Here is a 12,324-nt window from a genome sequence, read left to right as displayed (position 1 = left end):
AAATGTAGTCTTCTGCGTCCGTCTTCTTTAACTTAGCATGATGTTTTAAGTTTCATCCATGTTGATACGTCTATCAGTGTTTAATTACTTTTTATTACTGTGTAGCATTCCATTGTACGAGTATACCACATTTAGTTTATCCATACAGCAGTTGGTAAGCATTTGGATTGATGACCACTGTTTTAAAGTCATTAGAATTTTTACGAGCTTGTTTAAATAATTGGCTTTTGAAAATTAAATTGCTAGTCCTGAGCAGTTATTAACAAACTGTTGCAAATAAACACCTCTATTATCCAAAAGTCATGAATGGCATAGAAACACAGAACATGACACAGGGCGTAGACTCTTATGCACTCCTAACATTAATTTCTAATTACCTCTGAAGAGTGTACCAGTTATCTGCTGGCAGTCTACTGTTAATTTCCAGGGGCATTTTATCTAGTAGGCCAGGTATGTCTGGGGTTAACAATTTTTCTCTACATGTGTTCTCTCTACTTGAATCTTTATCTTTACCAGACTTGAATGGACTTGCATGGGCTTCTATGAACTTCTCAGAGTATTGGAGACATGGTTATAGATGTTGTCATAATATCGTAAAAAATCACAATGAAATTGGGATTCCTTAGAGCAGTGGTTTTTAGACTTCTTTCAGGAGCACTACATGTTTTGTTGAGGTGCCTCAGGAGCATGGCTGGGAGGGAGGGAGGGCGGGGGCATTTGCTCCAGGCCCCCATCTCTTTCTCAGCTAAAACAGTTCCTCCTTTCTCTGTTTTATATGTTAGTTTCTCAGTAGGATTTACTTGAACTAAGTGCTCTCAGACTTAAAGGAAAGCTTGAAACGAGCCTTAGAGGCCATTAAATACTTTTTTAGGTAAGAGCCTAATTCTTTTCCTGCAAAACAAAAAGTATAAGAAAAGTGGCATGGATAGTAGACAGACAGGAAGGTTGCAACAGAAAATTTGAAATAAATCAAGATTATAAAAGGAGTTACAGGATGTTGAAGTAGTTGGTAAATCTCTTCCTTTCCACCTTGACTCTGTGCAGGTTTCGGCAACATTTGCTGCCAGTTTAGTAACGAGCCCTGCCATTGGCGCTTACCTTGGACGGGTATACGGGGACAGCTTAGTGGTGGTCCTGGCCACAGCAATAGCTTTGCTGGACATTTGTTTCATCCTCGTTGCTGTGCCAGAGTCGTTGCCTGAGAAGATGCGACCAGCATCATGGGGAGCTCCCATTTCCTGGGAACAGGCTGACCCCTTTGCAGTAAGTTTATACCTAACTTCTCTTTGGCAAAAAACTGAATGCATGATTCCATACAGCATTAGTATATCGTTGTGGCTGTTTCCTTGAAGAAAACATCGTGAGGGATTTTGTTTATTCTGTTTAACTTTACAGAGCATTTTGAGGAGGATGAAAAAAACTAAAAAGACAAGTAGATACCTGTGTGTACATTGCCAAAAGGAATCTCGCATATTCTTAAGAATAGTTCAGTGTTTCTTTTTGGTTTGTTTTTTCCCTAAATTTTATTTACTTTGTTGTTGTTGTTAAGAATATACACAGCAAAACATACACCAGTTCAACAGTTGCTACATGTACAATTTAGTGACACTGATTACATTCTTCGAGTTGTGCAACCATTCTTATCCTCCTTTTCTGAGTTGTTCCTCCCGCATTAACATAAACTCACTGCCACCTAAGGTTCCTATGTAATCTTTCAAGTTGCCCTTTTCAGTCTGACCTCATATAGATAAATCTTAAAAGAGCATAATGCTCAAGGCAGACCTTTTTTACTAGAAAAGCTAAACTATTGTTTGGTTTTAAGATGACTTCAGGGGATATTTCTGGTTTAAGGTTTAAAGATTATCTCAGGACAGTAGTTTCAGGGGTTCACCCAGCCTCCATGGCCCCAGAAAGTGTGGATTCCATGAGAATTTGAAATTCTGTTCTGCATTTCCCCCTTTTTGATCAGGATGCTTCTATAGAGTCTTTAACCAGAATGTTCAGTAATGGTAGCTGATCTCATGGCAAAGGAGGCAATTGTTCATGGAGGCAGTTAGCCACACACGCCATTTTCTATTCTTGTTCCTGCTGCTGCTTCTTCCTCTGTTGCCCCAAATGAGTAGACACCAATGTTGTGCCTTGGATGGCCACTTGCAAGCTTTTAAGACCTCAGACACAACGCAGCAAACTAGGAGACAGAACAGCACCACTAAACACATTAGGCCAAGTAACTGGGTTGCCCCATGAAACTATGACTCGAAACCTCCAAACCAAGGAACCAAATCCTATCAGACGTTTGATTGTATGTAAGCAGCCTCAACAGCTACTTTTTTTTTTGGGTCGTCGTTGTAAATACATCCATCACACAATTTTTGCCAGTTCAGCTTTTTACAGGTATACAGCTTGTTGACAGCAATTATGATAATTGACTGTGTAGCCCTGCCCTTAATCAGTGCAGTTTTTCTATCACCATGAGCCCTTTTCCGCCTCCCTCCTGTCCCTTGTAACCACTATAATAAACTTTGGTTTCTGTACATCTGTCTTACCTTTTTATATAAATGAGGTCATACAATATTTGTCCTTTTGTGATTAGCTTATTTCACTCAGCATAATGTCTTTAAGCTCCTACTGGCTGAGTAGTATTCCATTATATGTATGTACCACATTTTGTTTATTCATTCATCTGTTGATGGAAGAATAATGTTTTTGATATCAAACCTTATAGCAGTCTTTTTCTTGTTCTAGTCTTTAAAAAAAGTGGGCCAAGATTCCATAGTGCTGCTAATCTGCATCACGGTGTTTCTCTCCTACCTACCGGAAGCAGGCCAATATTCCAGCTTTTTTTTATACCTCAGACAGGTAAAATCCTATTCTGCTAAGGTGGATTTTTTTGTTTTTTCATTGTTTACTGCATAATAATAAAAAATATTTAATCTTCAGAGAGGTATACTCAACAGAGATGTTTTAAAGCAACTACCATTTTATAAACAACAGGTCACTAAAAATAACCTCCTCTTGTTTTATGTGGCTGATGTTCCACCCTCATCTTTTATGGGGATGTTTTATGTACTAATTCATGCATTTCTTGTGGAGGTGTTTTGCCTATTAAGACTTTTGGCTTAGACAAAAGATACAGTTTTCCCCTGGCAAGATACGTGATTTGGTTTTGTTGGCTTGTTTTTTTGCTTATACAGGTGCCTTATTCCGTTCACTGGCTCTAAGCAGCCTCCTTGTGATTTAGAGCAGATAATAGTAGAGCCATGAGCCAAAAGGAAGGCAAAAAAAGTTTCTCCCTCCTTGACATTGCTCTTATTGGTTGGAGCGCGAGCTTTTAACCATACCTGTATAAAGCATGTGATGGTGCGTTATGTATTTGTAAAATGGATCCTGAATGCTTGGTAGTGCTCTCCAGCTATTGGATTTAGTAGGTCCATATTAGGAACCGTGTCTGAGTAGGTACTGTTTTTAGTGTGTTAATACCTGTTAGGGTTTTGTTCCCAGTGAAAGCCGATTCCTCTTCTGGAAGTATTCTTGGGTTATAAATGAGTTGTGTTTATTTTTTCTGGCCCATTTATTATTATTATACAAGTAGATACACTTGTATTTGTTATGCTTTTTTATTTATTAATGTAACTTTTTCTGGAAACCTTCTAGATAATGAAATTTTCACCAGAAAGTGTTGCAGCGTTTATAGCAGTCCTTGGCATTCTTTCCATTATTGCACAGGTGAGTATTTTTTTTAGTCACAGAGTGATGTTATAATGGGTGGCTCTGACTGGCCATCCAAATGGGATCTTATAAAGTCGTAGTACCTTGGTGAAGTCACCAAAGTCAAGATTCTCAGTTTTGTGGGTCCAGAAACTCAAATTGTTAATGTATCTAGAATTAATCAGATTTTTGAGATGGACACATAAATCATTTTGATATATGATGCATAAACCAGAAAGCCAATTTATTAATTTATAGTAGGGTATATTATTGTTGTATGCCGATGAGTTGATACCCATAAATACCGTATGCGGTAGAATAGAACTGCCCCATAGGGTTTCCCAGGTTGTAATCTTTATGAGAGCAGATTGCCAGGTCTTTTCTCCCACGGAGCTGCTGGTGGATTTGAACTGCCAACCTTTTGGTTATCAGCTGAGTGCTTAGCCATTGCACCGCGAGGGCTCTTTATGTTAGGGTATACACCTGCCTAAAGTCAGAAGTTTTATGTCTTTTTGTCTTTGTTATACTATTGATTGATTCATTCAACAAGAATTTATTGAATACGTACCACATGTTAGGAACCAGGGATATAGCAGTGAACTTAACTGTTGTCTTAGAGTTTACATCCTAGTGGGGCAGGTTTACATTCTAGAAAATTAATAAATATGTTGATAATAAACACATGAGGTATAATGACAGCTATAGATAAAAGGGTAAGAAGGATATACAGAACAATTGGGGGAGCTGGGAAGGCATTGCTGATACAAAGTGCCATATGAACGGAGACCCAAAGGAATGGGGAACAAGCCATGGAGATAACTAGAGGAGGAGAGTTCCAAGCAGGGGGAACAGAAATAAAACCCTAAAAAGGGACTGCTTGGCATTTGTAAGAAATAGCATGTATGAGGGAGAGAGTGTTACTTGATCATGTGGGAACTTGTAAGACACCGTAAGACTTGAGTAAGATAGGAAGGCCTTAGAGGGTTTGAGCAAAGGAATCCTGTGTATCTTGGAAGCCCAGTTGGTAAACACTGGTTGCTTAATCATTAAGATATTAATTAACACAGGAATTTGGATTTTCTTAGGAGATATTTCATTCTGGCTTCTAAATTGTCTCTGCCCCACAGAGTATTCTTCTCCAGTGACCAGAATTCTCCCACTCAGGGTCTTTCTTTTTTGTGAAAAAGCCCTGCTCATTTCTTGCTATTGATCTTTGCTCTTTTAGACCCTTCACAGACAATCATCTCTCTGTTAACTTTTTTCCGCCTTATATCTGATTTACTAAATTGCAACTTTGTTTTATTGTACTCTTAAGAAAATGGAATATAAGGTCTGTTTAATTGGACTCTGATGTTTTAGGGTCTCACAGGTAGGGCTCCTGCAGATCTCATGGGTTCACTGATAAACTTAATCTTTAGATTTAAATTCTATGATACACCTCCCCCATGCTTTTCTGTATATACACAGATGGCTTTGGCTACTAGTACTATTTCTGACTTCAGTTTTATCCTCAAAATTCTTAATGTAGAAGAACATTTCATTAAAATATTTGTTCCTGGCCTTTGATTCACACCTTTGATTTTTCAGAGGTCTATAGAAAGGATAATCAGAAAAAGTTCTTTTAAGCTTGGAAGAAAATGTATTATCACCTATAGATAAAAATGGCTTTTCTAAAAAGCACACTGTTGAAGCATAATGCAAAGGAAAACGTGCAGATAGTAAAGGTAGCGTGTGATGTATTATCAAATGTTAAACCTTTTAATTCTGGAATAAATCCAACCTGGTCATGATATATTTTTCATATATTGTTGAGATTTGGTTTGCTAATATTTTGTTTAAGATTTTTACACTGTAGATACAGATGAAGGGAACAGGCTTATATGTACTCTAGTGATTAAAAGGTGTAAGCATCTTAAGCTCCATTGCATACTTAAGTGCCTCCCACTCCCACGATCAGCTAATAAATTTGGGCCGTGTCTTAGTTTATGTAACGTTCTTCTCAGTGTTCCTTGGAGACCTCCATGTGGCATGTCTGTCTTCCATTTTTGCCTGCTTCTCTCAGGCCTAATGGCTCTCTTTATGTCTTGAAAGTGATTGGCTTAAGACATACCCTACGCTGCTATGTCCTTATTTAATGTAACGAAGAAAACCCTATTTGAAAATGGGATTACACCCACAGGTATAGGGGTTAGGATTTACAACATGAAGTTTTGGTGGACACAATTCAACCTTTAATAGGCAGTACCAAACCAAAACCCACTGCCGTCAAGTCGATTCTGACTCATAGCAACCCTACAGGACGGAGTAGAACTACCCCACAGGGTATCCGAGAAGTAGCTTGTGGATTCGAACTGCTGACCTTTTGGTTGGCTGTTGAGCTCTTAACCACTGCGCCAACAGGGCTCCACATAAGGAAAACAGTCTCTGAGAGCTCAGAATCTGGTAGGGCAGGTATGTAAATAAAAGAGAAGAGACAGGGTTGGATTTGCACAGGCAGAATCACTGCAGCAGGCGGAAGTCAGACTGAAAAGAAATAAGCAACAGTCCAGACAGCGTGCAGTCGGCACACAGTCCACAAGGAACGACGTACTGGAATCATCGCTTAGCTTTTGGTGCCTACACAGAAACAGGTTTTGAGATGGAAAAAAAAAAAGTGAGAAAATTAATTGGCCTTCAAAAACAGATAAATAGGAGTGTGTGGTATGTAAATGTTGATAATTACATTTTTATATCACTGTATGACCTACTAAAATATTAAGCTCCTCAGGTAGAAGAATTATCTTGTATTCTCATTTATGCAGAAGTATGCAGTTGAGAATGACTTGTCCCTTGTTGACCTCTCCAGTAAGTGGAAGACCAGTCTCTGTCACACTCTTCTCCAACAGCCCAGAGCTTCTTGTAGCTCCCCATTTATGCCCCTTACGTTTATTTTTTTTTTATTGCCTTTGTTCCTTTTGTCCTTTCCACCTCCCCTTTTGTGGGTTCCCTTGTAGTTGGGACATATCTCCATCCTTGTACAGAATAACATGTATTATGGATTTTATCTCTGTTTATGTCTAGTTTAGTAAATTGGCAGCTCTTAAATTCTTGAGGTAAGGATTGTATCATATTCATATTTGTCACTCTAATACCTAGTACTGTGCCCAGCAGGTGCTAAATTAGGGGTCTTTTTTTTTTTTTCATATAATGATTTTACAACTTTTAAAATAAGTATTTAGCATTTAAAAATTGGGGGTGTTATGTTAAAACCAAGGGTATATACCTTCTTCCAAAAAATGATTAAATCTGGTAACCCTGGATGAACCCACCTTCCAGCAGGAGCCAAGTAGTTGTTGACCCCTTTGGGGCATTTACTTTCCAGTCTGCCATGGGCCCTATCACTTCCTATTGCCCTACAGCCTACCTGTTCCATTCATTTAATTCCTTGGCCCCAGGAGGCATATAATTTCATAACACTTGGCACTAAATCAATGTTGATATAAGTGCTGCATGGATATAGTTAGCTCTACACATTTCTCTTTCTCATCTAGTCCTCTATGTGCTGGTGACATCTGAATTTATACCTCCAGGCTAATCCCTGAGCTCTTACTTGGTTCATCTGCTGGGCATCTCAAGATGGCCAAAGCTAAGATCTGGGTTCCCCCTCCCCTAGTTCTTCCCACTAGTGTTTCTTATCACATTCAGTGGCATCACTCTTCTGGTTGTTGGGGCCAGAAAACTTGGCTTCATTCTTGATTCCTTTCTTTCTCTGTACTCCCCATCCAGTCTATCAAATGGTACCTCCAGGCCTGTCTTCCAAGACTCCCCTGGGTGAGTTCAAACCGCCAACTTTTCAGCTAGTAGTGAGCGCTTGCACCATCTAGCCACCTTCCTACAGTTTATTCTCCACTTGGCAGAGTAATTTTTATAAAGTGGAAATCCAGTCATGTACCTTCCCTGCTTAAAACTTGCTTTCCATCGCAACCAGAATAAAATTCAGACTCTTGACATGACCTCATTTTGCTCTACTCTTCATCTTGTTGAGTGAGATCCAATCCAGGGCCTTAACACTTGTTATCACTCCTGCTTGAAGTGGTCTCTACCCCATGTCTTCACAATAACTGTCTCCTCTTCCATATTCAGTTATCACCCCAAATGTCACCCAGAAAGGCCTTCCCTGACTATCCTGGTTTAAGCAGCATCTCCATCACATTATCCTATTCTGTTTTCTTCTTAGCAACTAAAAAATACGACCAAACCAGGTACCATCAATTCAGTTCCGATGCATGGCAACCTCGTATGTCAGAGTAGAACTGGGGTTCTTAGGGGTTTCAGTGGCTGATTTTTCAGAACTAGATCACCAGGCTTCTCTTCTGAAGTGCTTATGGGTGGACTTGAACCTCCAGCCTTTGGGTTAGCAGCTAAACACTTAACTGTTTGAGCCACCCAGGGACTCCTCATAGCAGTTAAACAATCAGAAACTACCTTGCTTGTTAATGTGTTTATGTCTGTCCGTCCCCGAGAAGGTAAACTCTGTGCTGACTGGTACTTTGACTGATTCACCATTGTGCCCTCAGACCTGGAATGGCAGTTTGGACTTAATAAGAACTTGGCAAATATTTGTTGGCAGACTGACCAAAGCCAATGTCATTTCTAACTGGCGAATCGTGCTTAAGTCATTTAACCTTTGGGGGGGGGTCTCAGTTTTATCATCTGTTAGATTAAGGAAGACCAGTTTTTTTCTGTCTAGCACACTGTATATATTAAGTAATTAATTTCTTCTATTATTATTACAAAGAATTGAGAATATTTAATATACTTAGAATCACGCCTGCTTCCCTAAAACACTTACCGAGAACTTTACTGACTAGTAAAGCATTTTGATTGGTGCTGGGGATACAGAAATAAGTAAGAGAAAGTCTCTGCCTTCAGGGAGAAGACCATTGTCACCAGTTACAGTATCAGGTGTCCTTAAGGTCTTTGGGTCACAAGGTAGAATTGGGGGGGGGGTGTGAGAGGTTCACTCAGTAGCTCTGAATACAGGAGGATACACCAAGAAGGGGGAGGGGACATGTCAGCCTTTCTGTTTCTGATTTTAATGAGTTATCCCATGGCCTTAAGAAAATATATATTAACCCTTTTGCTCCAGTTATGCCATTGGTAAAATGAAAATGGTTGTGGTAATACACTCTGAGCCTTGTTATTGAATTACCATTTAGTCTGTGAGAATAGCTTCTCAAAGAGTGAAATATACTGATTCCTACAAATAAATACCTACTAAACCCTGGTAGCATAGTGGTTAAGTGTTACGGCTGCTAACCAAAAGGTTGGCAGTTCAAATCTGCCAGGCACTCCTTGGAAACCCTATGGGGCAGTTCTGTTCTGTCCTATAGAGTCGCTATGAGTCAGAATCGACTCGATGGCAATGGGTTTTGTTGGTTTTAGCTAGCTGGGAAACCCTGGTGGCGTAATAGTTAAGAGCTACGGCTGCTAACCAGAAGGTCGGCGGTTCAAATCCACCAGACGCTCCTTGGAAACTTTGCGGGGCAGTTCTACTTTGTCCTATGGGGTCGCTATGAGTTGGAATCGACTCATTGGCAATGGGTTAGTAGTTAGTTTTTAGTTTAGCTAGCTGGGTAGATGAAGGGCTATGAGAAGTCTGCATTTTATAAGCACTTTTTGTAATATTCCTGATACATGCTTGAGCAGTGCCAGCTTCTCCAAGGACAGGCTCTTCCCCAGACCAGCATTCCTAAAGGAATGCCTGCTTCAGGGAACATGGCCTGGCCAGGTAAACCCGTTCTCACTGAGCCGGGCCTCTTTGGTTAGCATTCTGTAATAACTCTTTCTCCTGGCTGAAGTGGCAGGTATTTCATCATGGGTGAAATCTCTATTATTTCAACATTGCTTCTTCCCCTAGGTTGCATTTAGCAATGATGAGTTCTATATTTTGCCCTGAGTTGGTAGAGACATGAAAGAGGAATCAAAATTTTTAGATGGAAGTGCGACACTTGGGAATATTCTTGAAAGTAGTTTTCCATGTTAGTCATCTTTTCATTTTAGTCCCATTTCTCCCAGCCAGTTTGTTGCCACAGAGCTTTGGGTACACTCTTGAAGTTGACCAACTGCTTACTCTGGTGAGTTCCATTTTGTGGCTGTGGTCGTCAAAGAATATAATCCCACAAGATAGCCATGCTTTATGGAACTCAATCATATAATCATGGAAGTCTCAGAGAAGAAAGCTGTGAGTCTTAATTGTTCAAGAATTCTTTTAAGAATCTTCATTTGCATTCCACTGGCATATTTGTCTCATAAGTAAACTCAGGACTATAGTCTGGAGTCTGAGTAAACTCTTTAGTGATTGTTCCAATTTAAAGAATTTTAAACTTCATCATACTTGATAGCTGTGAGTTTAGCATATCAGTCTGTCTTAAAATAATTATTTCCTGAATCATTTTCACTTCTTCCTCTGTGGACTCAGTAATTATCTTATGTGGTAAATTTAATAACTTTGTTTCTCAACTAAGAATAGCAAAAAAATTTTTCATAATGTCTGTATATCATTGCTGAATTTATATTAGCTTTGAAAGAAAAGGAGAAGTCAGAAGACCCTTCAACATAGAATATTGTTTATTAAATGCTTACTATTTGCCTGACAACGCGCTAAGCACTTTAGGTAAACATCATCTCATTTAATTCACACTGCAAGGTTTTGAAATAGGTGCTAGTATCCTCATTTTGTAAGAGACAAAACTAAGGCTCTAAGTCAGATGACTTGCCCAGGATCTCACAGTTAGAGCTGAGATTATGATCCCTGGTGTTTTTAAGAGTGTGTTCTTAATTATTATACTATACTTCTCCCATACCATACTTCTTCAACTGACTGTTCATAAAAGCGTCATGGTTTCAACAGTAGTTTTAGGTGAAAGATACACAGGTAATCGTATAATTTTATTTTCCTTTAGTTGGGGGAAAAAGCATTTTCGATTAACTGTGAATGTATAAAAACTATTTTAAAGCTATTATGTAAATGTCTGAATTACTAGTTAGAACCTTGTGACCCTACTGTTTTCAGCTTCTGACTTAAGTGGCCCTTAGTAGACATGCTGAGTGGAAAGGTTTGCTTTTCACTTGTCTGACTCATTCCTTGAATCTGGATGTCTGCCGGCAGAGGGACCTTGCCTGTATGACCTGGGGTAATGATTGTACAAAAGTGGTAATAACCCTTTTATATTATGGGTCGAAAAAAGTCACCAAAATATTTTGTTTTCTTTTTATTTTTTAAAAGCTCATTCTGATAAACTATTTTGTTTTTCTTTCTTTTTTTTTCTCCAGACTATAGTCTTGAGTTTGCTTATGAGGTCGATTGGAAATAAGAACACCATTTTATTGGGTCTAGGATTTCAAATATTACAGCTGGCATGGTATGGCTTTGGTTCAGAACCTTGGTAGGTATAAATAATTCAATTGTAATTTTCTGAATTTTACTGTTTGCCTTCTTTGTTTCTCAGCAAAGATTTTAGTGTCAATTACTGCTTTTTTTTCTCTCAGAATGTGTATAGTAGAAATCTCGCGCTTGTGTATTTGTATGTTCTAGAAAAAGCTAAATGACAGACTGAGTCTGTGAATGAGATTAGGGAACCTTTGGATCTCTAACAAGCGTTTAGTCCCGTTTGTGTCATGAGGAAAAGGCATGGGGTCCCATTGTAACAAGGTCCTGAAAATGGCATTTATCTTTTTTTATTTTTCTGCATATTTTTTTTCTATGTTCGTTACGATGGCAAACAGAAATAAGTGAGAAAGTGCAGTTGTTTAGTCTCAGCTTCGTGCCCTGCCTCTCACCTTTCTTGCCGGCGTGGCTTCCTGCAGGGAGGTGATGGTAGTAGTGAACAGCATGTTCGTGTATGTGGGACCGAGCTGCACAGTTTGCTAATGTTTCTGACAGCTGAGCACATCCCTCTGTTCAGACTTGGATACGCATAAGAATAAATGTCAAGAATGTGTTTTGGCAGACAATTTGGTTTCCAGCCTAGCTTTTACAAAGATGTGCTCATAACTTAAATTATCTAAACTTTTCTTTTAAACATCACCCCCAGGAGCATCAGAGTTACTTTGTTCTTTAAAACTTAAGGATTAGATCAAATCAGTGATACCTTTACACTGAATCACCAATCAGTAAGAATCTTGTTGTTACTGGGTGCCGTCGAGTCCGACTCATAGCAACCCCATGTGTCAGAGTAGAAGGAACTGCCCCAGAGGGTTTTCTAGGCTTTATCTTTACTGGCTGCAACAATGAGCTCACACGTAACTGCAATTGTGAGGATGGCGCAGGACCGGGCAATGTTTTGTTCTGTTATGCATAGGGTCGCGATGAGTCGGAACCAACTGGATGGCACCTAACAACAATCTTTATGGGTCTTTTCCCCTGCAGGGCCGCTGGGTGGGTTTGAACCACCAATGTTTTGGTTAGCAGCTAAGTGCTTAACTGTTACGCCACCAGGGCTCCTTAGAACCTTCCAGAAGGCTTGCTGGCATCACGTGCCTGAAAACATTTGACGATGTTTTTCTGTATTACCCTCAATATAACCATCCCCAGCAGAAATAATATCCAGTACATTTTACAGTTAGAAAAATGAT

General features: G+C 39.4%; 1 protein-coding gene across 3 annotated transcripts in view; it reads left to right on the top strand.

The window, feature by feature from the left end:
* The window catches only part of MFSD14A (major facilitator superfamily domain containing 14A), a 57,983-nt gene that overhangs the window by 31,034 nt on the left and 14,625 nt on the right, over window positions 1–12,324 (top strand). For 2 of the 3 annotated variants that reach the window (XM_064282492.1, XM_010589502.2), the window contains 4 exons: window positions 1,045–1,263; window positions 2,746–2,859; window positions 3,655–3,726; window positions 11,023–11,135. In XM_064282492.1, coding sequence (XP_064138562.1) covers window positions 1,045–1,263; window positions 2,746–2,859; window positions 3,655–3,726; window positions 11,023–11,135 — 518 coding nt within the window. The remainder of the gene's footprint in view (window positions 1–1,044; window positions 1,264–2,745; window positions 2,860–3,654; window positions 3,727–11,022; window positions 11,136–12,324) is intronic. The other variant, XM_064282493.1, reaches the window with a different exon arrangement.

Source organism: Loxodonta africana, chromosome 3 (genome assembly GCF_030014295.1).
Source record: "Loxodonta africana isolate mLoxAfr1 chromosome 3, mLoxAfr1.hap2, whole genome shotgun sequence".
Classification (NCBI taxonomy): Eukaryota; Metazoa; Chordata; class Mammalia; order Proboscidea; family Elephantidae; genus Loxodonta; species Loxodonta africana.
The sequence above is the reverse complement of the archived record's forward strand: the minus strand, read 5'-3'. Positions and strand labels throughout refer to the sequence as shown.